At 43.8% G+C, this 27,008-nt stretch overlaps 1 protein-coding gene across 2 annotated transcripts in view; it reads right to left on the bottom strand.

Annotated features, from left to right (window-relative positions):
* The window catches only part of SLC16A14 (solute carrier family 16 member 14), a 30,766-nt gene extending 4,000 nt beyond the window's left edge, over positions 1–26,766 (bottom strand). For both annotated transcript variants that reach the window (XM_082690380.1, XM_082690381.1), the window contains exons 1-4: positions 26,254–26,766; positions 19,354–19,625; positions 12,616–12,759; positions 5,949–6,923 (exon numbers count right to left, since the gene is read on the bottom strand). In XM_082690380.1, the coding sequence (XP_082546506.1) occupies positions 5,949–6,923; positions 12,616–12,759; positions 19,354–19,612 (1,378 nt within the window). In that variant the 5' untranslated portion in view covers positions 19,613–19,625; positions 26,254–26,766. The remainder of the gene's footprint in view (positions 1–5,948; positions 6,924–12,615; positions 12,760–19,353; positions 19,626–26,253) is intronic.
* Between the last annotated feature and the right edge of the window lie 242 nt (positions 26,767–27,008).

Here is a 27,008-nt window from a genome sequence, read left to right as displayed (position 1 = left end):
CCTGCTTCCTCCTCTCTATCTCTCTCTGCCTGCCTCTCTGCCTACTTGTGATTTCTCTCTGTCAAATAAATAAATAAAATCTTAAAAAAAAAAAAAGTTAACCAACTTTTCTGAGAGTGTTGTTTGAGACACACAAACGAAGAAAACACCTGACTCCTGAGATGGAACTTTAGTAAAAGGCTCTATCAGTTTTTCCCAATCTCTGATTTGAGACAAGAAGAACAAGGGAGATGAACCATCTAATCCAAAAAGCAAAGACCCTGGCTTTTTTTTTTTTTTTTCCCATTCAGAACTGAATGGGAAAGGCACTGAGACACTGACGTCTGAGCAGGAACACACCTAGCTTCAGTCAGAGGCACCATGTGACCATCCCGCTCCGCTATGAATTACCAGGACGAGCCGGTCTACGGGCAGATAATGCAGCAAGGTCTGTGTCTACAAGCAGAGCGTGGGTGCAGCGTTGGTGGTATAGTGGTGAGCATAGCTGCCTTCCAAGCAGAGCGTGGGGCGGGATTATCTAGAAGCTACCATTAAAAACAATCAGTAAATACAAACGAGGTTCTCATACTCCACTCATCCCCTATGAAAGCCAATCTTGTCACTGCAACAGTTAAAACTGTTTTTATTTTTTTTAAAGATTTTATTTATTTGAGAGAGAGAGCAGAGCAAGATTGAGAGACCACAGGAGTGGGGATGGAGGACCAGAGACAGAGGGAGAAGCAGGCTCCCTGCTTAGCTTGATCCCAGAACCCTGGGATCATGACCTGAGCTGGAGGCAGACACTTAACCAGCTGAGCCACCCAGGTGCCCAGAATCTGTGCTTTTCTTATGATCGAGTGACAGAATAAACGATCCTATACATCACGAACACTGACAGCTGGAATGAGCAGAACTATCCATCTGCTGAACACGGATCCCAGAAATAGGACAAAGTCTTACCTGATTGGAAAATTAATTTGTACTTAGTTCAGAGTGTTTATTGACTTTTTTTGTTTGAAGTGGTTGAATATAGGTTCTGGGGATCTGTGAAGTGGCCCTTACCTCTTTCCCCTGAAGCCCCCAGCTTAACCATGAGCACAAGTCACAAGATTTTAGTTTCAAACACGTTTCCTCTTGGCTCCTTGTCTGTACATACACAGTTCCCTCTTATGTAAAAACACCATCACTCTCAGCACAACCTAGCTTGCCCTTCCTCCGCTCCATCTCCCCTCTTGTCTCTGCAGACTTTAGAATATCCTAAGTATATTATACTTTATTACAGTTGTTAACTGAGTTCATTATGTTTTAAAATATTTTCTTTCCTCTAAACGTATAAATGTTTGAAAAAGGGTGTCTCAGTAACTCATGTGTCCTTTTTTCAAAAAAGGACTTGACCAAACAATTTCATAGTAAAGGATGGGGGTGTGGAATAATCCTAAATTTTATGTTAAATTAACCCCATAGGTTTCTCTAGTCTACCTTTCAGATTTATTTATTTATTTATTCTTTATTTTTAAAGATTTCATTTATTTATTTATTTATTTTTAAAAGATTTTATTTATTTATTTGACAGACAGAGATCACAAGTAGGCAGAGAGGCAGGCAGAGAGAGAGAGAGAGAGAGAGAGAGGGAAGCAGGCTTCCTGCAGAGCAGGGAGCCCGATACGGGGCTCGATCCCAGGTCCCTGAGATCATGACCTGAGCCGAAGGCAGCAGCCCAAACCACTGAGCCACCCAGGCGCCCCCTTTTTTTTTTAAAGATTTTATTTTCATTTATTTATTTGACAGAGATCACAAGTAGGCAGAGAAGCAGGCAGAGAGAGAGGAAGGGAAGCAGGCTCCCTGCTGAGCAGAGAGCCCGATGTAGGCTCGATCCCAGGACCCTGGGATCATGACCTGAGCTGAAGGCAGAGGCTTTAACCCACTGAGCCACCCAGGCGTCCCTCAGTTTTTGTTTTTTTTTTTAATATTTTTTAAAAATTTATTTATTTGTCAGAAACAGAGGGAGAGAGAGCGAGTGAGCACAGACAGACAGAGAGGCAGGCAGAGGGAGAAGCAGGCTCCCTGCCGAGCAAGGAGCCTGATACGGGACTCGATCCCAGAACCCTGGGATCATGACCTGAGCCGAAGGCAGCTGCTTAACCAACTGAGCCACCCAGGCGTCCCCCCTCAGATTTATTTTTAAAAGACTCTGGATCCTGCCCTTTTTCTTTGGCGCCCATTTTAACATTTCTGCCAGTTTGAATTGATTCCATTCCTGGGTCAGAGGCAAAGCAGGTCAGGAGAGACGACTTCACTCTGTGCTTTGATCCTCAGCACGCATGGATATGTCTTCGGAGAAACGATATTTCTGACAAGCTGCCCACCTCATTCATCCTTCACCACTTTTCCCTACAGATCTGATCTCGATTCCTTGGTTCAGAGCCTGGCATCCTTGGCAGCCCCGATCCAACCATCAATTCAAATCAACAGCTTCCAAGAAAAATCTGGTTCCCTATTACATCGCATTTACTTTTCCTTTGAGTCTGTCAAATGAGGAATGATGGCTGTTTTTCTTATTTATTAAATAGGTCTTCCCAGCCTTTGATGGAAAACACTGCAAATTGTTGCTAGGCTATTACATTTTAGGCAAAGAGAGGAGGTATGTGCAGATTCTTAGTCAAATCCGGTGGCCACGTTTTGCTATATTTTACACTGGAAACATCTAGAAAAGTAGGCACTATTATTACATCTTTACAGGAGAGGAACGGAATGCCAAACAATATTATAAATGAATTAGATCAAGAAGTTCATGTTGCTAAATGACACAGCTGCAATGTCTGTTTCACTATCTGATTGTATATTCTTCACTTAAATGGAACTCTGTGATTGTCTAACACGCTGGTAAATGGTGCCAGATTTCTTAATGTCAGTAGAAGCCACTTTGAAAAATGGAAAACACGTTCATTTCTGAATCCATTAGAAAAGAAAAAGGTAATGTGAACAATAATTTCCCCTGTAGCAAACCCTGCAAGTAATAATTCCTAGCCCATTTTGAATTTCTAGCAAGAATGTAATGTGGTAATTTGGTCACTCATACTGTAAGTCACTTCTGAACTATAAGGCGTAAAAGGCCGGACCTGATCTCATGGCAACGTTGGCTCCTTGGTCTGGAAAGTCAATGAATTAAATGCAGCGCAGTCAGGCAATGATGCTCTTGAGCATTCTTCCAGCTCATGACTTCAGTGCAAGGAGGAGGAAGACACAAATTTCAGCAACTCTGAGGTTGCTGGCTTAAAGACACATAACACAGCACTGATCTTCAAATCCTCATGGTAGCCTCTGACACCATTCATAGACGGTTCCTCACCGTTAATACAATGGTTTCTACCCTCCACAGTGGATGACATTCAGCTCCAGATCCACTTCTAGGGAGGAACCTTAAGCAGGCAGTACCCCTGACTGATGACGGGGGGTTTGGCGATAACTCCCTGCTTCTTATTCTTTTTTTTTTTTTTTTTAAGATTTTATTTATTTGACAGAGAGAGATCACAAGTAGGCAGAGAGGCAGGCAGAGAGAGAGAGAGGAAGAAGCAGGCTCCCTGCTGAGCAGAGAGCCCAAAGTGGGGCTCGATCCCAGGACCCTGGGATCATGACCTGAGCTGAAGGCAGAGGCTTTAACCCACTGAGCCACCCAGGTGCCCCCCTGCTTCTTATTCGAATTCCCTTCTTTTCCACTCCAAAAAAGTGCACTGAAATGCTATTCAGTGAGAAGGATGTGACATGGGAATGAGAAAAGGAAGCCATGATGGCCAACTTTGGTACTTTAATGAACACGGATCTTGAATTGCTTAAGCTGCACCTCACAGCTGTGTTGTGATGTTGCTACTGAAATTGGGTAGATCAGTGTAAAAATAACCCCAGACGGACCGTTAGAAGCAGAAAGTACGCCTGGATCATGAAAAGAACCATCAGTGACAGATTCCATTCCCACAGACAATATAGCTTAAGAAGAGAGTAGATGAGCCACTGGTAATGTCTGCATCCCCTTGATATTTCCGTTTAACATTTCTGGAAGGTACCACTGGTTGCCTGACCAACCCCCAATCTCCATTCATTTCTCTTTTCCTCCCTTTAGTACAGAGGCTAGGAAGCTAAATACAGTTCCCCTTGAAGCTTGGACTAGCTGTATGATGCAGTTCTAGCCAATCAGATGAAAATGGAAGTTGGCTGCAACTTAGCCTTTCTTCCCATTTTCCTCTTTGGTATAAATGAAGATGTAGGGGCTGGAGCTTTAGCAGCCATTGTGTGGCCATGAGGCAACTAGCATGAGGAAAAGGCCAGGAAGGTCTTGGAGACACTGTCCCAAAACCATCCAGTATCTCTGATTATAGATCTTGGATTATGTGACACAATTAAATCTCTGTTTAAGCTACCATTGGTGGGATGTTGTCCTATAGCCAAATGTATCCCTGAGATAGAATTCTACATGCAATTGCTGAATAAGTTCTGACTTTACAGCTGCCAATATAATTTGCTGCACGGCTGTAGTTATTCACTCTCACCTAGAAATTCTGAGCCTGCGTCTCTGTGCACAGGCAGAGAACAGGAGCAACTTAGCCCAGGAGGGGCCCTCATAGGTGGCTACTGGGTTTCCTAAAATGCATCTTGGTTCTTAAGACTTTAGTCAACCAGCTGTCAAGTTGTCAGCTGTATAGACAAAAAACCATGATGTCTTGAACATCAAATTCTGCGGGGCACTTCAAAATAGATGTGTTGAAACAAGCCTTCTGCCAGTGGGGTGAACACTTATGAGAGAGCTTGTCCCGGCTGTGGTCACCTGGCAGGCTCTGGGCCTCTGGTGGGCAGAATGCCCCAACCCTCTCCAGCTGCTCATGTCCTAATCCCCGAAACCCGTGAAGGTTACGTTAGGTGGCAAAAAAGACTCTGCAGATGTGATGTGATGGGGGTTATCACGGTTGTCCTGCAGACCCAGTGCAACCCGGGCTTCTTTATTAATGAAAGAAGAAGGCAGAGAATCAAAATCAGAGAGAGGTCTGTGAATACTGCTGCATCACTGGCTTAGAAGAGGCTGGAAGAGGCTAGGAACCCCAGATGCAGGCAGTCTCTAGAAGCTGAAAAGGCAAAACAAAACAAAAAACAAAAAACAAAAAACAAAGAAAGAAAGAAGGAAAGAAATCCTTCATAGACCCTTCAGAAAGAACGCAGTTCTGTGGACACCTCGATACCCATTGTGATCTAACTTAGCCTCCTAACCCCTAGAACTATAAGATTATAAATATGTATTATTTTAAGCCGCTAAGTTTGTGGCAATGATGATAGCAGAGGCAAGAAACTCCTATGGGGCTAGATCCAGCTCATAGATGTGTTGTGTGGGACCCACACACAGTGTTTTAAAGATCTGAAACTGTCATGGTTCTCACGGTGAGCAATTCATTATGCACATGATTGTTGAACCCCTATGGTACACCTGAAACTAATGTAATGAATGTCAACTATATTCAATTAAAAATAAAATAAAATAAATTAAATGAAATTTAAAAAATGTAGAAATGGTCACCGAAGAGCCCAGAGTTCCTAGTTTTTCTTGGCGGGGGAGAGTAACAAATAGAGGATTTGGTAATAATTTTCCATGTTTCTTGGTGACAGAAATCAGCTAAAGTTGGGTAGAAGCTGCCTCCTCCTGACTGGGGCAGGGGTTCTGCACTATTCCACTGCCCACTTTACCAGCCTGGCCAACTTCCCTTGGAGATAGAGACCAAACGTTCCTGTACATTCTGCTTGAAAGAATGACCATTACCTTGCTAACATTTACAAATGAGAAGTTGGGGGACTGGAATGGAAACAAAAAAGAGCATATACAGAAATGGGAACTTCTTTCTTATTTATCTTGGACTTCAAAATATGAATGAGAACGCAGCCTCGCTCTCCACGTGTACTCTGTGCTCTTAAAACCTTGCGTGCTTTACCTGCGAAAGGTGGTCCCAGCAGCGCGGAGATGCCATTGGCACAGATGATGATGCCGTAGGCGTTCGCCAGGTGCTCAATCCCCACCAAGTCTTCAGTCACTACGGGCATGAGGGAGAAATAACCGCTGGAAAAGCCTATCAGCGCGCAGATGACGGCCAGGCCAGCGTACGTGTGCATCAGGGGCAGAATAAAAATACTGAGCACAAGGGTGAAGTTGGCCATCAGGAAGACATTCCAAACGCTGATGCAAGGTAAGTCGGCCACAACGCCCAGGATCACTTTGGCAAAGATATGCACTATTGCTATAATTGAAGTCAGAGGGAAAACATCATTTTGCTCCGATAAATTATATAAATTGACGATTTCCGGGAGGTGGATGAAAGGGATGACAAAGCTGCTGTAGGCAAACAGAGCCCAGAAAATAAAGGCGACGAACATCCGATTGGTAAAGAGCGAGGCCGCCCCGAAGTAGCCGGAGTACCAGTCCCGGAAGCCCTTCCGGACTCTCACGGTCAGCCGGCTGGCCGTCTTCAGAACCCCGAAGGCGCAGGTGGTCTGTCTGTGCCCCGCCTTCTCCTGGCTCGCCCGGGCCGGGGCGTCACCGCCGGTCTCCTCGTTCCCGGGCCCGCCACCCTTCTCTCCCGCTCCGCCCAGCGGCCCACTGGACCTAGATCCAGGGGAGTGAGCCAGCACGACCTGCGGATCTTTCCCTCCTGGGTCGTTCGGGTCTTTCCCCGGAGAGAGGGGCCTCATGAGCGCCCCGCAGACACACAAGTTTAAGGACACGGCGCCTTGGATGAACATGGCATTCCGCCATCCGTACTCCGCGCACAGGTACTTGAGCAAAACCGTCATGAGGAAGGTGCCGAACCCTGTCCCGGTGGTGCTGAGGCCCTGGGCGAGGGCGCGTCTCTTCTGGAAGTACCTCCCCACCATGACCACCGCCGGCAGGTAGGCCATCCCGCTTCCAAAGCCTGCGCGGGTTGGATGGGAAGAAAAAGCAAACAGCACAACATTAAATGGCCATATCCGGCATTTGCAGCATGTAGAGGTCATCTGCCATTCATTATATTTGTCCCTATGCTATTTCTTTCTTTCTTCTTCTTCTTTTTTTAATCACACAGAAAAATAACGTTGGTAAAAAAGCAGCAGAGGGTAAGCACAGTTAGGGTCATTCACGGAAGCTTCCAGCCCATCATCTCCCTCCAGCATGGGCTCCTCCAATAATAAAATAAGCCAGCACCCTCACATCAGAATATCAGAATGAATGAACGGATGAGAAGGTAGATGAATGGAAGAATGAACGGATGTTGGGGCCCTGCTGTCCGTGCTAATTGCCTTAAGTGCCCAGGAAAGTATTTTTGTACCAGCGGATGGAGAGGAGGAATTCCGGGCAATTTGCAGAAGCCTCAGGAATGGGTTCATTTGTTCACAAATTAATAGGAAGAATAAAAGTAAGGTACCTAGAAATATACACAGTAACTGGATGTCAGAACCACGTAATGCTAATTGGCAGCTCTGATTTTCACTTGTATCTTTCTTAGAAAATTGGAACAGTTTGTAATTTCCGTTGACAAAATTAAAAGGCTCGTGGGGGAGACTGTGGGCGTTGGGGGCAGGGGACATAACAAAACTCTGTACTTTTTGCTCAATTTTGCTGTGAACCTAAAACTGCTCTAAAAAAAAGAAACCTATTTTAAAAAATGAAATGAAATAAAATAATATAAAATGAGGGCCAAGAGGTTGTGGGTTGCATTCTCAACTTCTAGGTACAGACAGAGGTAAACCCTGAGACCCACTTCAGTGATCATACGGCCATATGGTTCTAATACTTAAGACTTCCTGACAACAGAACGGCAGCATGAGAGTACAAAAGAGACTTTGACCAATCTTGTTTCCCAGAGCCGAAGCCTCCTCAGTTCATTATCATTGAATAGTTTCAGAAATACTTGATTTTAAAAATAGACCAGAACGATCATATATACAACTATAAAAGTCATTACCATTAATTGAGGACCAATATTGGGCTACTTGCTTCATAGGCTTATGTAATTGGGTTTTCACAATAACCGGAAGTTAGCTGTGGGTCTACCTTTTTTTTTTTTTAAGTTTTATTTATTTAAGTAATCTCTACACCCAACGTGGGGCTTGAAATCACAAACCACAGATCAAGAGTTGCATGCTTTTCAGACTGAGCCAGCCAGGCATCCCTATGCCCTTCTTTTGAACCTCATGAGGAGTTAAGTTACTTTCCCAAGACCCTGCTGCAAGAAACTGGAGAATCCTGGGCGGAATTCAGACCCCAATGCCCAGCCTGTTCCTTATCCGCTGCTCACTGCCTCCCCCTCTAAACCGCTCATAGCCCTCCCCCCACCTCTGGCTCATAGGATTTTGAAGAAGGATTTTACTTCAACCTGAATTTCTAAAAGAAACCTCCAGAAGCAACCCGCCTCCTTTATTTACTTGAAAGCAGTGATATTTATAGCAACTGTCAGAAGTCAATGATCCTCAACCAGTCGTGAGGGTGGCTACCCTTGTTTTGAGAACAATTAAGCTTCTAAGTGATTTCCAGTAGAGGTGGGGTCAGGTCCCCAAGCCCCTTTGCAAGCCTCAGTGAGGGTAATAATAATTACTTGCATTATGGGAGAAATAAGCATCAAGAAAACAGAACTGAACTGAACTCTGGATTAATTTTATGACGTTTATGTCCACAAAAAACCAGAATTTCTCATTTCCTAATATCTAAAGAGGCAGAGAAAAGTATTTAATAGCCCATAAACGTACTCTTTCCTCCAATTGTAAAGCAAATCTCATGTACATCATTTCAAGTGCAAATATTTTAGTATAAATCTCTAATAGAAGAATTCTTTAACCAGCATAATAATTATATCATTTTTTAAAAAAGATTTTATTTATTTATTTGACAGGCAGAGATCACAAGTAGGCAGAGAAAGAGGAGGAAGCAGGCTTCCTGCCGGCCTGATGTGGGATCAATCCCAGGACTCTGAGATCGTGACCTGAGCTGAAGGCAGAGGATTAACCCACTGAGCCACCCAGGCGCCTGCATAATTATTATATCTTAACTGATAAAATGAACAATTCCTTGATATCATGAAATATCTAGAAGGTGTTCACATTTCGAATTGTCTCATAAATGACTGTATTCTTAAAAAACCCGTCTCTTTAATCATAATCCAAATAAGGCCCACCCAGTTGCCCCTATTGAATCTTAATCCTCTGTAAATACTTTTTTTCTTGAAATTTAACTCTCTTTTTTCTTGAAATTTGTTGACAAAACTGGGTCATTTGTCTGTGAAATTTGTCATCTGGATTTTGCTGAGAGCATAAGATAAGTTTAATTTTTAAAAATCTTGCTTTGTTACTGACAATGACCAACATCCTAAATTTAATGAGGTTATGGATTTCTAAACAACAGCAGAATAAAAAGATTAATAGAAAGAGAACTGAGGTACCCAAGCCTAAAAGCAGCACTCATTCTAACTTAGTGTGAATAATGAATGCTCCCCTGTGTGAGGAACAAAGAGATCCATGCCTCATGTTATAAGTATCTATTTCCCGGTTACACTATTCATGCCCTTGACAGAATCCCCTTCCTCATGTGGTTTTGCTGTCTGTTATGGGCACAATTATTCCATGAGCTTCAAGGACAGGCCTTGAGGATATGGGTTTTAGCCAAGTGGTCAGTCAAGGCCCCATTAATGTCTAGCCCTGGGCAGGGTGCTAGAACAATTCTTCACCATAGCCCTCCCGGTCAAGTGGAGGAAAGAGGTCCAGATGGAGAGAGAAAAAAAAAAAAAAAATCCTGTGATCTTGGGTCAGTGTGGATGGGAGAAAATATGTCTTCAGAAGACAGGGTTAAGAAAATGGAGCTCTGCTAAGGCTGAAGAAATTCAGTCCAGACTTCCTTGGCTAACTAAGTTTGCTCAAACAGACATTCTTTTCCTGCTTAATAGAAGGATACTCCTACATAGTTTTAATTGTCTAGGTGTTAAAAAGAGAGAGAGAGAGAGAGAGAGAGAGAGAGATACAAACAAAACTGTCTCAAATGCTTTTTGGAATGAAGAAGGATATCAATAAAGTTTTTTTTTTCCCCAAATGCAAATTGTACAGTGAAATATATCTCTTAAGCACTTGCTTTTTAAAGACCTTCCCATCTTTCTTTTCTGTTAAATAGGGACTAGATTGCCAATCAGTTTCCATATGCCTCCCTAATGACAGCTCAGGATTTTGTCTGTATAAGCTAACTGATTTAGCTGGATATTCCAGTTACATATAGTTAGATATATGTTTGTGTGGGAGGTGGATACATTTATTTTCTGAGAATTTCTTTGGGTTTTTCGGGTATAAAAAGTGGGAAGCAAAAGACTGTCTAAAGACACACTTTCCTTTCACCAGCCCTCTGATTTTTCTCCTACGTTCTTGGGTCCAGAAATATTTGTTAAATATATAAGTGAATGAATATGGAAACAAAAAAATGGGACACCTAGGTGGCTCAGTCGGTTAAGCATCTGCCTTCCACTCAGGTCATGATCCCCAGGTCCTGGGATCGAGACCCACATTGGGCTCCCTGCTCAGCGGGGAGCCTGCTTCTCCCTCTGCCTCTGCCTGCTGCTACCCCCACTTGTGCTCTCTTTCTCGCTGACAAATAAATAAATAAAATCTTAAGAAAAAAGAATAAAAAAGTAATATGGAAACAATATTCTTTTAAAAAATTTTAATTTAAAAACTTTAAAAAATTAAAAGAAGAATATGGAAACAATATTAACTGCAGGTCAATAAACAACTGCAAGAAATAAAGTTCATGTAAACAAAAGAATGTGTAAATGATGAGACTTAATCATAGGAATGTTTAAATGATGAGACTTAATCTCAAGTCCCAGTTTGTAGGATCAAGTCAGTCTGTATAATCAACCACTACCACATCCCATTCACGGGGTGCCAGGGGTCTGTGCAGGGACCCCAGTGTGGCTCTGTAGGCTCAGCAGGAGTGTTCATTTCCTCACCTTTAGTATGAAAACCCCTGTGTGGACTCTATGCATTGGAGTGCTTGGGGGAAAGTTTCTAAAACACTCACGGGAAACATCTTAAATTACTCTTGAAGAACTGTTACCAAGTCCTTCAGATCAATGGTTTCCAAACTATGCTTCAAAGGACAAAGAAGAGCTTTACGTGTAGATGTGGATCGGTGTAAATTACGGAGAACCAACTTGCCAACTTTTTGGTGAGCAGGTGTGTTCACGTCTCCTGCTATCATAAAGCATGCCCTTAAGCTCATTATAAGAATGTTACATTCTATATGACAATTACGTATTAGCTAACACTTACTGAGAACTCTATTTTGTGACAAGCATCATGCTAAGTGCTTTATACAGATGATCTTCTAATCATTTCAACAACCCTGTAAACCAAGCACTCTTAATGATCCCATTTTGCAGATAGGGAAACTGAGGTATGAGTAGGTTAAGTAATTTGTCCAAAGTCACCAGATAATAAGTGGTGGGGGTGGAGCAAGTTTTCCAAATTCTAACTTTTACCTCTTATACCAACACTTCTGCCAATGTGTCATTATTAGGACAGTAGCTCTGTACTCAAAAAGAAAGTCGGGCTGGATCTGGTTCACGGCAATCCAATTGTACAAGTAAGAAACTGCTTCTTATCTATGTGACTCCTGCTACCTGTTGATAAAGGAAATTATAGCTGGGAATGTATTTTGCAGAATGGATTTGTAAACCATGCTGCCTCGTAGCCAGTGACCTAGATTTGCTTTTTAAGAGTCTACATATATGTGAATTTTGCTGCTATTTCATTCATTTGAATAGGGCTGAATGAGAAAATAATTATGCTATGATTCATGCTCCATTCTGTAGTTATTAAATGAGAGAATGTTATTAGTTTTCTTAATATTCAGCCCATTCATCTACCTCTGTATTATTACTTTCCTTTCCCTATTCCTCATAAGAGAGAAGACAAGCACTTGGAACCAATCATGAAAAATTTAATTAAATTCTAATAGGAAGGCCAAGTACACTTGTTAGGTTGTTTTTCCACATGTAAGGCATATTTAATATCTTATATTAAAAAGTATTTCCTGGAGTATATGGTGGGGTGGAGTGGAAGAAAAGAAGGACAAAATATGGGACGCTTGCGTGGCTCAGTGGGTTAAGTGTCTGCCTTCAGCTCAGGTCATGATCCCAGGTTCCTGGGATGGGGCCGCATCACCAGGCTCCCTGCTCGGCAGGGAGTCTGCTTCTCCCTGTCCCTCTCTACCCTCCCGCCCCATTGTGCACTCTTGTTCACTCTCCCAAATACATACCATCTTTTTTTTTTTTTTTTAAGATTTTATTTATTTTATTGACAGAAAGAAATCACAACTAGATGGAGAGGCAGGCAGAGAGAGGAGGAAGCAGGCTCCCTGCTGAGCAGAGAGCCCGATGCGGGACTCAATCCCAGGACCCTGAGATCATGACCCGAGCCGAAGGCAACGGCTTAACCCACTGAGACACCCAGGCGCCCCCCAAATAAATACCATCTTAAAAAAAAAAAAGGAAAACTATTTTAATGGTTTTCTTTCCTCCACAATTATTCATTGTCAAAATGCCCAACAAATATATTTAAAATTAAGGCTAAAAATATCAATATGCTTACCAGCTGTCACTCCAAAGGTAATAAAGAGATAATGCACGTTTGCGGCGTAGGCGCTCAGTACCCAGCCCAGCGAGTTCACCAGCCCTCCGATTATTGCGGTCCGGCGACACCCACAGGTGTTAATAAACAAGCCGATGAAAGGTCCTGTCGTGGGACATTGGAAAGGGAATTGACTGATGGTGTTTTATTTTCATGCTTTCCTCTAAAATCCGCACGTGAAGACAAAGAATAAAACATTAGTAGGGCTATTAAATAAAACGAACCCAAACCCCCATTGCGTTATATGCAAATAGCTTTTAGCATGCAAAGATGGGTTTCAGTAATTTCGCCGGAGAGCACAAGGTTCTAGGTTTTCAAGAAGGGCAGACCTGAAATAAATAGACAAATGAGTTAGTTCGTTCTCTTGTCTACAGCACAGGTAGGTCTGAAAACTAGTGGTCTATGGGCTTATTCAGCCTGTGGATGTATTTTGTTTATCCAGAACATAGTTTAAAAGATGTTTTGGGGCACCTGGGTGGCTCGGTTGGTTGGGTGTCTGCCATCAGCTCAGGTCATGATCCTGGGGTCTTGGGATCAAGCCCCTGTTGGGCTCCCTGCTCAGCAGGGAACCTGTTTCTCCCTCTCCCTCTGCCTGCCACTCCCCACCACTCCTGCTCTCACTCTCTCTGAAATAAGTAAATAAAATCTTTAAAAGATGTTTTGAATCAGTTGCCAGCATTTAAAAATTAAGAGCATTCCCAAGAAATCCAATGGCAACACAGAATCCCGCAGTTTCCCACACAGCCAAGATGGGCTGGAGCAGTGCCTTGGCTTTCCGATTCCCTATGCCCACACTCCTAGTTTGCTATAGTCATCACCCCTCCCTTTGGTCCTGTACTTGGCCTCCTGCCCTCACTTACATTACTTGTTATTTGAGTTATTGACTCCAGACCTAGTGGGGGTACAGCAAGGGGGTTCTCAGAACTCCCATGCTTCCAGCAAAGAACTGATAGCTTATTTTCATGAGGACACTTGGATGCAAATCGTGTTGCAAAGCACTTCTCATTGCTTCATACTGTACTTCATCCCCTGCTGACTCTCAGTCCCAGGCTGGCCCCACCAGGCTATGGATTATGACAGTGTGTGGAGACTCAGAAATACATCTTGGTCCACAGACAGTGCCAGGCTCACAGCAGTATAGTATTGTATGATGTTTTGTCCTGGCTGCTTACTTTCTTATGACACTCTGGTTTTTGTCAACCTCTTTGTTTTCTTCCTAATATTCATTCATTCATTCATTCATTCATTCATTCATTCATTCATTTTTATTACTAGGCTCTATGCCCAGCATGGAGCCCAGTGCGAGCTTGAACACCCCACCCTGAGATCAAAACCTGAGCTGAGATCAGGAGCCAGACGCTGAACCGACTGAACCACCCTGGCGATCCTGTGGTAACTTCTGATGTTACAGAAGTTCAGTGCTTGTGTTGGGATCCATCATTCCCGTGCAAAAAGCAATCTGTATTTTAGCAATAAAATGGGAGGCTGTAGTCAATATTCAGTAAGAGGGTACATTTAAAAAATCATCTTATTTTTGATCATTATTCCTTTTCATAGTTATGAAACCCTATATTCTGGTGGGAGTATTTCAGGTTAAAAGTTTGTTAAACTCTAAGGAGCTTCCCCTTTTAATTCAAACTGAAATCAAATCTTCCTTTAAGGTTCTACCTATATGCATGTACATATTTGGATGCACAGTTTGCTAATAAATTTTTTTTCTTGAGCAGTCCTAATCTTAAAAATTATGAAGGCAATGATTTATTAATTTAATGAACCCTGGTGCATTAGAAAATAACTTAGCAGGTAAACCTCTTAAAATAGACAGTATAGTAAATATATTTTACATAAATATACTATTATATATTATAAAACGAACACTCTATATAAATAATATATAAACCAAACACATTGATATAGACATCTGAGGGAATTACTGGGGGTAACTGAAATTCAGAAACCATAAGTTGAAAGTGTGTCTTTGATTTCTTCACAAATACTTTTTAAATTCTTATTTTTTTTTTAAAGATTTTATTTAGTTGACAGAGGGTGAGAGCACAAGTAGGCAGAGCGGCAGGCAGAGGGAAAGGGAGAAGCAGGTTTCCCTGTTGAGCAGGGAGCCAGGTCCGGGGCTCGATCCCAAGACTCTGAGATCATGACCTGAGCCAAAGGCAGCCGCTTAACCAACTGAGCCACCCAGGTGCCCCCATAAATATTTTTTTAAAAAGATTTTTATTTGAGAAGAGCGAGAGAGCGCGAGAGCATGTGCCTGGGTGGGGGGAGGGGCAGAGGGAGAGAATCTCAAGCAGATGAGTGTGGAGCCCAGATGGGGTTCGATCCCACAACCCTGACATAATGACCTGAGCCCAAAATCAAAAGTCAGATGCTTAGCCAACTGAGCCACCCAGGCACCCCACAAAGATTTTTATTTTCCTAAACCCACAGTCGCTTCACTATTGGAATCTCTGATGAGTGGATAAAAAAGAGAAAAAGGCATGACTCATCTGTTGGCTGTTAATTGGCCGTTTAAGTGATGACAGGTCACCACATCGCAGTTCAGGAACATGATCATGTTTTCCGTGTTACAGAAAGGGCCCAGAAGCAAGTTTTTCTGTGATACTGCACGTTTCTGAACACTGCATTAAGAAAGCATGTGGGGAAGAAGGAATGAGGTGGAATTGCCCCAAGTCCGAGCAGATACTCCAGTCTGGAGAAATGTTGTGTATCAAAAAGAAAGGATGAATTGCTTTACTGATAATAAGGTAAAATGATGACACTTTCTGGATTTTCAGTTCATCATCTCTCACAGGGTGGAGCCTTTGTCATTTACGACGTGCAGACAGGCAAAAGGCAAAAGGCAAAAGCCCCAGCCAGCAAAGTTAGTCCCGGAAATGCTGTGACCCCTCCACGGCTGCAAAACACGATCGGTCAAAATAAGGAAGCTGGACACAAGCGTTCGGATTCTGCTCCATTTTCGCATCATTACGGATGCTCAGCTGGAATCTCCAAGATCAAATTAGCATTTTGCCAAAATGCAACGAACTCCCCACGCAGTCTAAAGACAAGGGGCAAGGCAGGTGAAGGGACAGTCGTCTGGCTATGATTCCCACTTCTGCAGAGCAATTCGGTGTTCTGGGATGAGACACAGACTCCCTCCTCTGCAGAAGGAATCTAATTTTGGCCCATTTCCCACATAATAGAGCTGCAGGGAACACCATGAGGAAATTCTAATTTCTTTCCTGTCCCGGTGACCTTGACATACAGTCACAGATGAAAGTACATAGTTCATTGAACTCCTGGCCACCAGGGCTCACCCTTCCCTGCGGTAAGGAGTTCAGAGCCTCTACCTCAATGACTCTCTGCCTAGGCTGAGCACTGGAGTCACTTAGGATCTTAAAAAAAAAAGAAAAAAAAATTCTGATGCTCAAATCCCATCCCAAGAGATTTTGATTTGATGGTCGAGGTACAGCGTGAGAGGCAGGGTTTTTAAAGTTCCCCACGTGGATCTGATGTGCAGCGAGGATTGGCAACCACCACTCTAACTCTGCTTAGCAAGACAGTGACCTCTTGCAGCCTGCAGATGCCCCTAACATGGCTTCCACCAAGAATGCTTCCCACGGCTGTCACCGAGGCTGCTGTAGGGACGACAGAGGTGATTCCATTTTGGAAACTGGCAAAGTCCGTGCTAGCAAAGAATGAAATTATCAAGTTTCTTACATGCAAGCCTCTGCCCAAGAGAGAGGGAGGGCTTTCAACTCTGCAATGTAATTCACGGAATTTTTTTTTTTTAATTTAAAAGAGAAAACCCAAATGGGCTCACAATGATTGGAAAATGAGAACAATTTCCATTTATTTACTTCACACATATTCTCAGTTCTCATCTGACGGAGTGACGGGAGGTAGGGTGTAGTAGACACAATTCTGAGTCTAGTGGACCAGCTTTGGAGACTCTCTCATGCTCATTGGTTGTTCAACCTCAAGTAAGTCCCTTGAAGTCTGTGGACATTGCATGTTCTTCTGTGAGATAGAGATGATGGACTGGTGCAGGTGGGGCTGTGGGATCAGAGGAGATCATGGACATAACGTGCACGTGGCATATGGTTAAGCAGCAAATAAAGGAGAGCTGTACTGCAGGCTTCTGGCTTGGAAAACACCCAACAGCTCTGCAGCAATCATGTATCAGACAGCTTAAGATAACGAACAGCAATTTAGGATCATGATAAGATAAAAGACCTTTTATTTATATAACTATGAGCCTTGCTGTGTTATGATTTCTAAGACCCAAGATATTTATCGAGCAGGTGCCTTTCCTGTAGAGAGGTTAGTCTACAAGCTGAAATGACACTGTCTGGGATATAGGGACTCTCAAACAGAATTTTGAATATATAGTTACCTCCCAACTAAATCAAGGAGGACCATCACATTTCACCATTACTATGAGTTAGGTGTTCTTATTTTGGGGGTCATATTCAAAATCATTTGCAAGACTTTCAGGACTGGTTCCCACTGCTTATTTTGGTAGAGCTTGTGAAACACAAAATAACATATGAAATAACTTCACTGGGTGATTTGGAAAATAATGGGACATTTCCTATCCTGTCTTTTCACTGAGTCTTCTTTTTTGTGGTGACACATACTTCCTGATTGAATCTGTAAGTATCTGTTCTACCCCTTAAAGATTTTTAAAAAAGATTTTATTTTTAAGTAATCTCTACACTCAATGTGGGGCTCGAACTCATAAGCCCAAGATTAAGAATCGCATGCTCCATGGACTGAGACCGCCAGGTGCCGCTTAAAGATTTATTTTTAAAAAGGTAAAAATTGGACGCCTGGGTGGCTCAGTCGGTTAGGCGTCTGCCATTGGCTTGGGTGGTAATCCCAGAGTCCTGGAGTTTGCTCCTCCCTCTCCCTCTGCCCCTCCCCCAACTTTTGCTCTTCTCTCTTGTACTCTTCTCTCTCTCTCTCTCAAATAAATGAATAAAATCTTAAAAAAAAAAAAAAGGTAGAAACCTGGATGTTAGGTATTCTAGACGCAGTTTTCCTTCACTGACTTATTGAGAAGGTTGAAGCACATCCAACATAAAACTAACACATTGCCTACACTCAAGTAAACCTTCCTACTTCTTAATGATGATATTCTAGTTTTAACAAGGTCAACATAGGGTTGAAGGAGTCAGTTCCTAAATGTTGCAGGCCAGATGATTTACCGGCAATGCCCTCCCACACGTAATGGTGCCCTTATGTAATTTTAAAACCAGATTACTATTAATTTCCTTTGATAAAAACACATACTCCACACACATCTTGAGAAATAATACTTTGTCCTTGTTTTCCATCATTAGCACTACCACTGTTATTAACGTTGTTTGTCTTATCCAAAATAACATTGAATGCCAGCCAAGATCAACAAATCTTGGAATTGGATTCAAGGAGTTAATTACCACTGAAAAGGGAGACTCCCATCAAACACAGAGATGCCTGTCATACACAGACTCTCACAGAACCAGAAAAAGATTCGAGGCTATTTATGTTTCTAGTGTAATTTCGTGAATACTAGAAATTTTAAAAAAAGTCAACATAGGGGTGCTGGTTGGCTCAGTTGATTAAGTGTTGGACTGTTGGTTTTGGCTCAGGTCATGATTTCAGAGTCCTGAGATCCAGCTCTGAGTGGGGCTCTGTGCTCCTCATGGAGCCTGCTTAAGATTCTCTCTGTCCCCCACCGACTTGTGTGCATGCTCTCTAAAATAATAAATAAAAATAAATATAACAAATTTCGATGTAAAATTGTGGCTTTTACTTTCAAGAGATAATGTAAGGGAAAACACCCAGTATATAATAGATGCTTATTAAATATTAGTTGACAGTAAAACGTGTTTAGTTCCCAAAAGGCAACACATAGGCCATAATAATAACAGTTATTTATGATAACTTTCTAGCTTGGCATTTCCAACTGCATGAGAATGACCTTCATGGATTGGTGTGTGGTTAGGTTTAATTAGAAAATACATTATTATTCCTTCCTGTTAGTTACATCAGTAACTTTTCTCAAAGCAGTTCAATAGATTTTTCAACAGCATATGATCAGTATTTCAAATTAAATCCTAGGAAATCTGAAATAAGATCGTCACTTGCCTTTTGTGGTGTTTTCTCTAAAATTTTTTTCTTTTACAAATACTTCCAAATATTAAATAAACAGATCTGTAATAATATGTAATGAATTAGAGTAGTCAAGAAAAGAGTTTGGGGTAAAAAAGAGCTTTTTAAATGATCAAATTTCAAAACATTAAATTTTTTTTTAATAATATCCAAATAATAATATCACACAAAAGGACACATATTGTATGACTACACTTATATGAGGTACTTTCACAGAGACTGAAGATAGAATGGTGATGGTCAGGTGTGAAGGGAAGGTGGGAAAAGAGAGTTGCTGTTTCATGGGTGCAGAGTTTCAGTTTGGGACAATGAAAAGGTTCTGGAGACGGATGGTGGGAATGAATGCAGTTAGTGGCAATGAACTGTATACCTAAAAAATGGCTAAAACAGTAAACGTGATCTTATATATATTGTCCCATGATAAAAAAAACAGTACTAGATATCATTAACATCTAGTATCTAATGTTTTGACCATATAAAACCTTACAGCAGGGAATTGTCAATTTATAATAATTCAGTTTTGCAACAGGTCACATGCGAACATACCCACAATCAAGGTGATGCCCATGCTGAGGGAGCTGACCCATGCAGTCAGGCCACGGCTCTGATGGAATTCTTCGAGCCATTCCACGTTGAGGACTCCCAGGGCCATCTGGGAGCCCATGATGAGGATGTGTACAAAGAAGGAGGAAAGAACCACCATCCAAGCCCATCCACTGTCAATGTTTGGGTGGGGCTTAAGTGTCTTCTTATCTTTGGGGTCATCTTCAAAATCATATCCAATATCTTCATGACTTGTGTACATTTTCCAAGATTTTCTGAAATACACATGACAAATAATTTCCTTGAACGTCAAGCCAAAAGTAGTTTTTCTTCTTTGGACAGCTCTGCCTCCCCACCGTAACCAAACTGACCTTCAGATTCATCTTGTCATTATGCAGATTTGGGAACACTCCTGCCTTTTTACTGGCAAGTGCTTTTTTGAAGCCTGTTCCATCTCTATACTCATCCTGTATGTAACCATTACTATGCATATTTTAAAGAAATGGAAATAGACTCAGAGAAGTGAAGTGCCTTTCCCAAGTTCCCATGACCGGGAAGTATGGCTACCAGGAACCCAAGGAATTGAACCCCGGTATTCCTGACTCCAAGCCCATGCCTTGTGACCAGCATTGGGATGGATACTGACATGTGACAACAAAGATGTCACAGAAGGAAGACAGCTGGCTCTAAACAACCTTTCAGGGGAGCTTTGCCTTGGTAGAGCTTTTGGCAGAGTATCTGGTCCTCATTTTGTGGGTCCCAACGTTTGCGTTTTTTCGGTACAAAAGAGTGGATTCACCTTGGAATACCAACCTCTATGAACACAACTCAGGAGAGATGGTAAACTAGAAGGCCAATTATTATTATTATTATTATTATTATTACAATGGGAGCTAGAGCTTTCTAATAATGGTGATACTCAGGTCTGATACACAAGACACAGAAGAGAGGCTTGGAGGCTGGCTGGAGCTGGAGTGGGGGCAGTGATGCCAGATCAGGCAAGGACTCTGGTTTCATTTTTATTTCTTAGGATGAGAATTAAGTATATGTAAGAGAACTGAGGATAAGGAGTAAAAGAAGGATAGACAGAGACAGAGATAGTAATCCTGGAGGTGGTGGAACAGCAGGATTGGTCTTGATCAGGAGGAGCAAAGCAGCAGGTGGATGGAGAGGACGGTGCCAAGTAGTGGGAGGAGAAGTTAACCCGATGGTCTAATTCTTGGGTCAAGTAGAAGTGAGGTCACTGGCTGAGAATGAAGAGGGTGGTGGTTGTGAAGGGACCTCCACATTCAGGAAGAGACTGTTGGAAGAGACTGTTGCCCACGACGAGTGGAAACTATTGTTGGGTCGTTCTGAAGGTGGAGCTGAGCCTTGCAAGACAGCAGGGCAGAGCCGTGGGCGAGCAGCACCAGGGACAGAGCGCTGGAAGCCCTCAGACCCAGAAGCGGGCAATTCGAGCATCATCATCAGAGAATGTTAAGACAAGAACAAACAACTAAAAGTTGGTCTGCTTTTTATTATGACCACTATGTGCCAGCAAATCTAGACATCACTAATAAAATACTCCTCTTCTGAAAAAAATCTTTTGCTGGCCAAAGTTCCAAATTATGATGTTTTTAATTTTCTATCTGTAAGCTTCAAACCAGCATGGTGCTATTACTTATCCTTCCATAAGCACTGTATTATCCATAGAAGCTATTTCAGAGAATTCCTGGTTCTACCGTTGACCCCCATATCCGTGTGGCCCCAGCTACACACTTGAGAGTAAGTTCCTGAGAATTACTGGAACTCTCTGTGGCCCAGTTTGGTCCGCAGTCCCCAAGGTGTCTCATGTCCCCACCTTCAGCAGCACGTTCGAGATGGATGAACGGCACAGTCACTGTAGAGATAAAGAACCAGAACTTGACTTCTTTACTTGTGTCACTCTGTACACCTACCTGGAGATTTTATTTTGTTTAACGTGTAAAATAGTGAAACAGGGTAAGATGGTGAGGTGAAAATATTTCATTTGTAAAGTGAAGTGTGCAATCAATACAAGACATGTTTTACTCAATTTGAATAATCTCTTCAAGACAGAAACCTGTTCTTTTTTTCAATTAATTATTTTAAAACAAAAGAAAAAATAAGAAAATACTGATTATTACAAACCATTACATGGTTGTTATTGAAAATCATGTCATTGCAATGGAGGAAGGAGGTCTAAAAAATAATCCCAAATACATGAGGACCCCCTCCAAAGGTGAGGCTTTTCTCAGCAGTGTTCCAGTGTGGACAGGTTGGGAGGGTGGGGGTCAGAGAAGCGGACTGTGGTGGATTGCACAGTGCCCACAGCCTCTTTCTGCACACCCCCAAGCTAAGAATTGTTTTTACCTTTCTTAAAGGTTATGTGGTCCATGAAATTTAAAATACTTATTCTCTGACCCTTCCTAGGAAAAGCTGGCTGATCCCTGGACTGTGGCATTGGTTCTGGCTAAGAATTTATTGGGAAGAAATGGGCATTGGGGAACCAAGGACGTCAGTGGAAGATTAGTTTAATGGATCTGTCCTGGGGCTCATCCTGACTTTCCCTTTCTCTCATACCTTGTCCTCATTATTATTTTTATCTTTTAAGTGATTTTATGTCCTAAACACCCACCCAATTCTCAACCGCTACACTTCCTGCCCAGATTGCTCCTCTCTGCCCGGGTCCTTTTCCACCTTCCTGCTCTACAGACAGCTGGGAGGGATAAAATGTTATCTTGTCATGTGACTTCTCCACACTGTCAAGATATCCTTAGGATCAAGCCCAGACTCTCTTTGCCATTGCCAGGTTCTCCATAGATTATCTGACCCCTGGTTCCTGTGCTCCAGCCCTGCTAAAGCACCTACATCTCCTTGACCTTGACACAGTGTTCTGAACTTTGCACTTCTTCTCTCTTTTGGGAACACGCTTCTCTCCTAACTTCCCGCTCCTATTCTGCTCCTCCCTCAAGATTCAGGTAAATATAGTAATGAAACCTTGACACGGTGAGAACTCCCCTCCCCTGCAAACATTTCTAATCTCCAACATTAGAGTATATGTTAAATCAATCATTCATTGCACAAGGCTGTTCGAAGACATGGAAGGAAGATGTGTATTATACATGGGCGGGTTACAAAACTGGATGTGGGCAATAATCCTTTTGTTGTTTTTGTTAGAAATAGGTAACCATTCACTCTAAGACTGAAGTGAAACAGAAAAATTTTAAGGGAGATTATTCTTTGGATGATGGTCTTAAAGTAATTTTCCTCCTTTAATCTACCTTGTTGGTAAAAAAAAAATTATAATATGTACATATTAACTTTATGATAACAAAATAAAAGTCCCTCTCTCTATCTCTTAAATGCCATTTGGATCAGCTCTTTGCATCTGGTAGATGAGTGGCTGGGTTGTAGAAAAAGAACGAGGATGATTCAAGAGCCACTTTCCTGGGGAAGTCTAGCCTGCCACTACCCTGCTTTTTCCAAGCGAGAGGACAGCCTGCCTGGGGACAGGAAGTGATGGGGTAGCCCTTGCTTTCCAGAGCCTGCAGCCCAGAAAAGAGCTGCATTGGCCCAAGGCCCAGAGGATAAACCTACAGAAGGATCAGAAGGGCTGTTCAGTGGTTGTCTTTCCTCTGCCTCTGCTACTTGTATGTAAAATTCCAAGCCACAAAGTGAAGAATCGGGGGAGCAAACGACCTATATGAATATAAAATAATATCATTTTATTTTATTTAAAAAAAGATTTTATTTATTTATTCGACAGAGAGAGATCTCAAGCAGGCAGAGAGGCAGGCAGAGAGAGAGAGAGAGAGAGAGAGAGAGAGAGGGAAGCAGGCCCCCTGCTGAGCAGAGAGCCCGATGTGAGACTCAATTCCAGGACCCTGAGATCATGACCTGAGCCGAAGGCAGAGACTTAACCCACTGAGCCACCCAGGCACCCTTATTTTTTATTTTTTAAAATTAAATTTTTAAAATTAGTTTCAGAAATAGAATTTAATGATTCATCAGTTGTATATAACACCCAGTGCAATTGGGTGATGGGCATTAAGAAGGGCACATGATGTAATAACATCACACATATAAAATCTGTGGGATAATGCTCAGCTCTGTTTAGACAGACAAAACAACACAACTTGGCATTTTCCTAAAGCCCACTTGCATCTCTGAAAATGTGTCAAATAATAATATCACAAAGGTTATGGTTTTTCAACCCATGAGTTGAAATAGCAGGCATTTTTCCTAAGCAATGTTAAGAACTTGATATTCTCACTGAATTATTTATTCTATGGGTTGAGAGATGCAGTTGTCATTGAACGACTCTCGGCATTTCCATTATTTGTTCATAAATAAATGACATTGAATAGAATTTAATTGCCAAGTTTTATCCAAGAGGTGCGACGGTGTATCTAGCATCCAGTAGCCAGTGCGGAGACTGGTCGAGGGCGGGGGAAGCTAAAACGAAGTTCTGTCCCATCCTCACAAGGTCCCTAAAGATACACCTGGCAGCAGAGCCATCAGCATGTCCTATCTAAATCTCTCTATAAGCAATACCCATTTGGACTAATCACAGTTAACTTACTGTCCAACCAGGTTAATTAAAACAAACAAAAGAACACAACAGAAAAATAAATTTCTACCCCCTCCACTCCCAAGTTTGCTTTTTAGCATTTACATAATTATAAGATACAAAATAACTCTTTGAGTATTATATCCTAGTCTATACTCTGTGAGACAGAGAGCGAGAGAGGGAGAGAGTACACACAAGTGAACCAGAGATGGTTCTGGACCATCCTGTCCCCAGGCTCCCTGTCTTTCTCTATCACATAGCCTTCAAGCTCTCCCACTTTCTCCACATCCTGACATACATGTAAAACATCAACAGGCATGGGGTACCCTGGGGTAAATGAGGCATGGAGTGTGGGGTTTCCTCGAGGATCACCAGGTAAGATGGAACCCATTCTAGGCTGGCCTGTTGGAAGCTCAGCATATAACATTAGGGCCTTACACTGAAGGAAGTGAAGGAAGGCAATGGGCAGATTATGGGACCAACAGTCAACCTTCCTTTGCCCCAAATGCGGGTTCATAAATGGTGGAAGAACCATCATAACGGAAGGGAAATTATGTAACCCATGAAAGCTCTGAGATGGAGGCCAGCTGCATATTTATGTGCCACTAGGTAGAGGTGAAAAAAATCTAGATCCAGCTGGAGTGTATCTGAGATTAAAACCAAATTAAATTCCCACAGCTCTCTTACCGGAGTAAGTTTTATAAGCAACTCATTCACTTTTAATTTGGCTACTATGATTATGTTAGCATGCCGCGAGTGCTTTATAAATGGCGAGCAAAGGGAGAGTGCCCAGTGAAAACAAATTACAGGTGGACAGGCTAGGTCGGTAACTGGTTCTCATCAGATGCAGAGAGTGGCTGGCCGCCTGCAATTGGGCTGTGGGTTCTTTTGCCCTCTAGACCTGGTGTGCAAGGCAATCTTGGGCCTTAGGGAGCGCACTTGAGCCCAACAGGCTGAAGAGGTTAGAACCTCGATGGTTGGGGAGCGGAGCGAGTGCACAGAGACCAGTGCAGGAGAAAAGGAAACCTCCCCTGGGTTCACGCTGTACTGGGAAGAACTGGACATATAAATGCCTTCTATGGGTCAGGGACTGTGCTGAGTGGTTTCTCCACACCGATCCTGTCCAGTTGGCATTAATGTCCCATTTCACAGGGTGCCTGGGTGGCTCAGTTGCTTAAGCAACTGCCTTCAGCTCAGGTCATGATCCTGGAGTCCCGGAATCGAGTCCCGCATCAGGCTCCCAGCTCCAGGGGGAGTCTGCTTCTCCCTCGACCCTCTCATGCTCTCTCTCTCTCTCAAATAAATAAATAAAATCTTTTAAAAAATGTCCCATTTCACAGACGAGGAAACTGAGGCTACAGTCGAATGTGGACAGTGAAACTTAGAGGTCAAACTAGCAGGTGGCGGAGCCAGGTCTGAGGGATTCCAAAGCCTACTTTTATTCACCCTTTCCCCGTCTCTCTCTCTCTTCTCTCTTTCTCTCTCTCTCTCTCTCTCACACACACACACACACACACACACATACACACACATACGCCAGACAAGGCGAGAAAGAATTTTTCTAATTCTCAATAATAATCCTCATTTATCCTTGCTAATTAGACTGAATCAACTTTCCAGCGGAAAGAAAACGACTTTAATTGGTAAGCACGATTCAGTTTCTTAAAACCTCGCCAATGGCCTTGGCGGCGACCGGCCGGGTAATGGCCGCCCCGCGTCCCTCGCCCCCGTTGGTCTCCCTTTCCTCCCCACCGCGGGACCCGCGCGCCCTGGGCTTGCGCGCGCCCCGCTCCCGGGCTCCGCGTTTGTCCCGCTTCCCCGACATCCCGCGCACCCGGGTCCTCCGGCGGGCTCGGAACCTGCCAGCTCCGCGGGGAAGCGGGCCGAGCGCAGTCCCGGCCGCCTGCGCGGGGAGGCTTCCGCACTCCCGGACGTCCCCTAACCGCAGCCCCCGGTCTCCCCCTCTCCGCTCCGCCACCGCCTGGTTCAAGTTACAAGCTGGATTCGAGGAGGCGGGAGCGGCGCGCGGCTGGGGTCCCGGGGGGGTGCCGTGCGCTCTGCGGGAAGCACCGGGTGGGGGGTCCCGGCCGCCGGGGAAAAGAGGCGCGCGTCCCCACGCTCCGCCCTGGCCCGAAGCTCCCTGCCAGCTCCGCGGTGGCCTCGCCCGCAGCCCGCTATCCCAGCGCCTCGGCGCAGCCCTGCCGGCGATCGCCCAGCAGCCTTCCCGTCCATGCCCCCGGCCTGCGCCGCGCCTGACCCAGGTCCCCGGGGAGCAGCGGCCACCCGCGCGGTCCAGGGTGCCTCCCGGGGCCGCACGGCCTCGGGATACTCACCGCCCGCGGCGCGCGGGGCTGCGGCCTCACTCGGCTCCCGGCCCGGATCCCCGAACTTGCTGTTTGCCCCGGAGCCCCCTGAGCGGCTGGGCGTGGAGAGCTTTTGCAATGTCGCCCAGCATCCTGGATGGAGATGCTGGGGGCTGCGGCTCGGCTCTCCGGCCGGCTCCGTGCGCTCGGTGCCCCGGGCCGGGGCTCCTCTGCCGCTCGCTGTCGGGCCAGGTGAGCGTTTCGTGGAGCTTCGGGCTCCAGGCCTCAGTCCGTGTGGTTTTAAAAAGGGTACGTTTGGAGGTGCCCGAACCTAACCTGGGCTTTCTTCCAATCGGTGCAATTTCAAATCTCCACGCTCGTTCATTCCTATACCGGCTAATTCTGGTTTGGCAGGAAAAAATTGCAGTCATCTCACGTGCACACTCTTGTGGCCGGTTGAAGTTTATGGCTTTGGCTGAGGCTCGCTAATGCTCTGCATATTTAGAACCAGCGGAGGAAAGGGTTTGAAGTCTCACCCCACATCCGCGTGGGAGAAGCACCTTCCATTTCACTGAGACAGCAGGGAAGTGAGATGCAAAACCCTCACCGAAGTCTGGGACGGGGAACATGGCACTTTGTAGATGGAGGAGAAGGGCAGGGCCTCTAGAATTCTTGGCCAAAGAGGACTGAAAATCCCTAATTCTTGGTCCTAGTCTAGGTCCCACCTCTCATTGCTTCTTTTCCAATAAGTCTCTTCCCGTTGGGTCTCACACACAAATTTCATT

This window comes from Mustela nivalis (assembly GCF_964662115.1).
Source record: "Mustela nivalis genome assembly, chromosome: 11".
In the NCBI taxonomy this organism is placed as follows: Eukaryota; Metazoa; Chordata; class Mammalia; order Carnivora; family Mustelidae; genus Mustela; species Mustela nivalis.
Note: the sequence above shows the minus strand (reverse complement) of the source record. Positions and strands in the feature narration are given on the sequence as shown.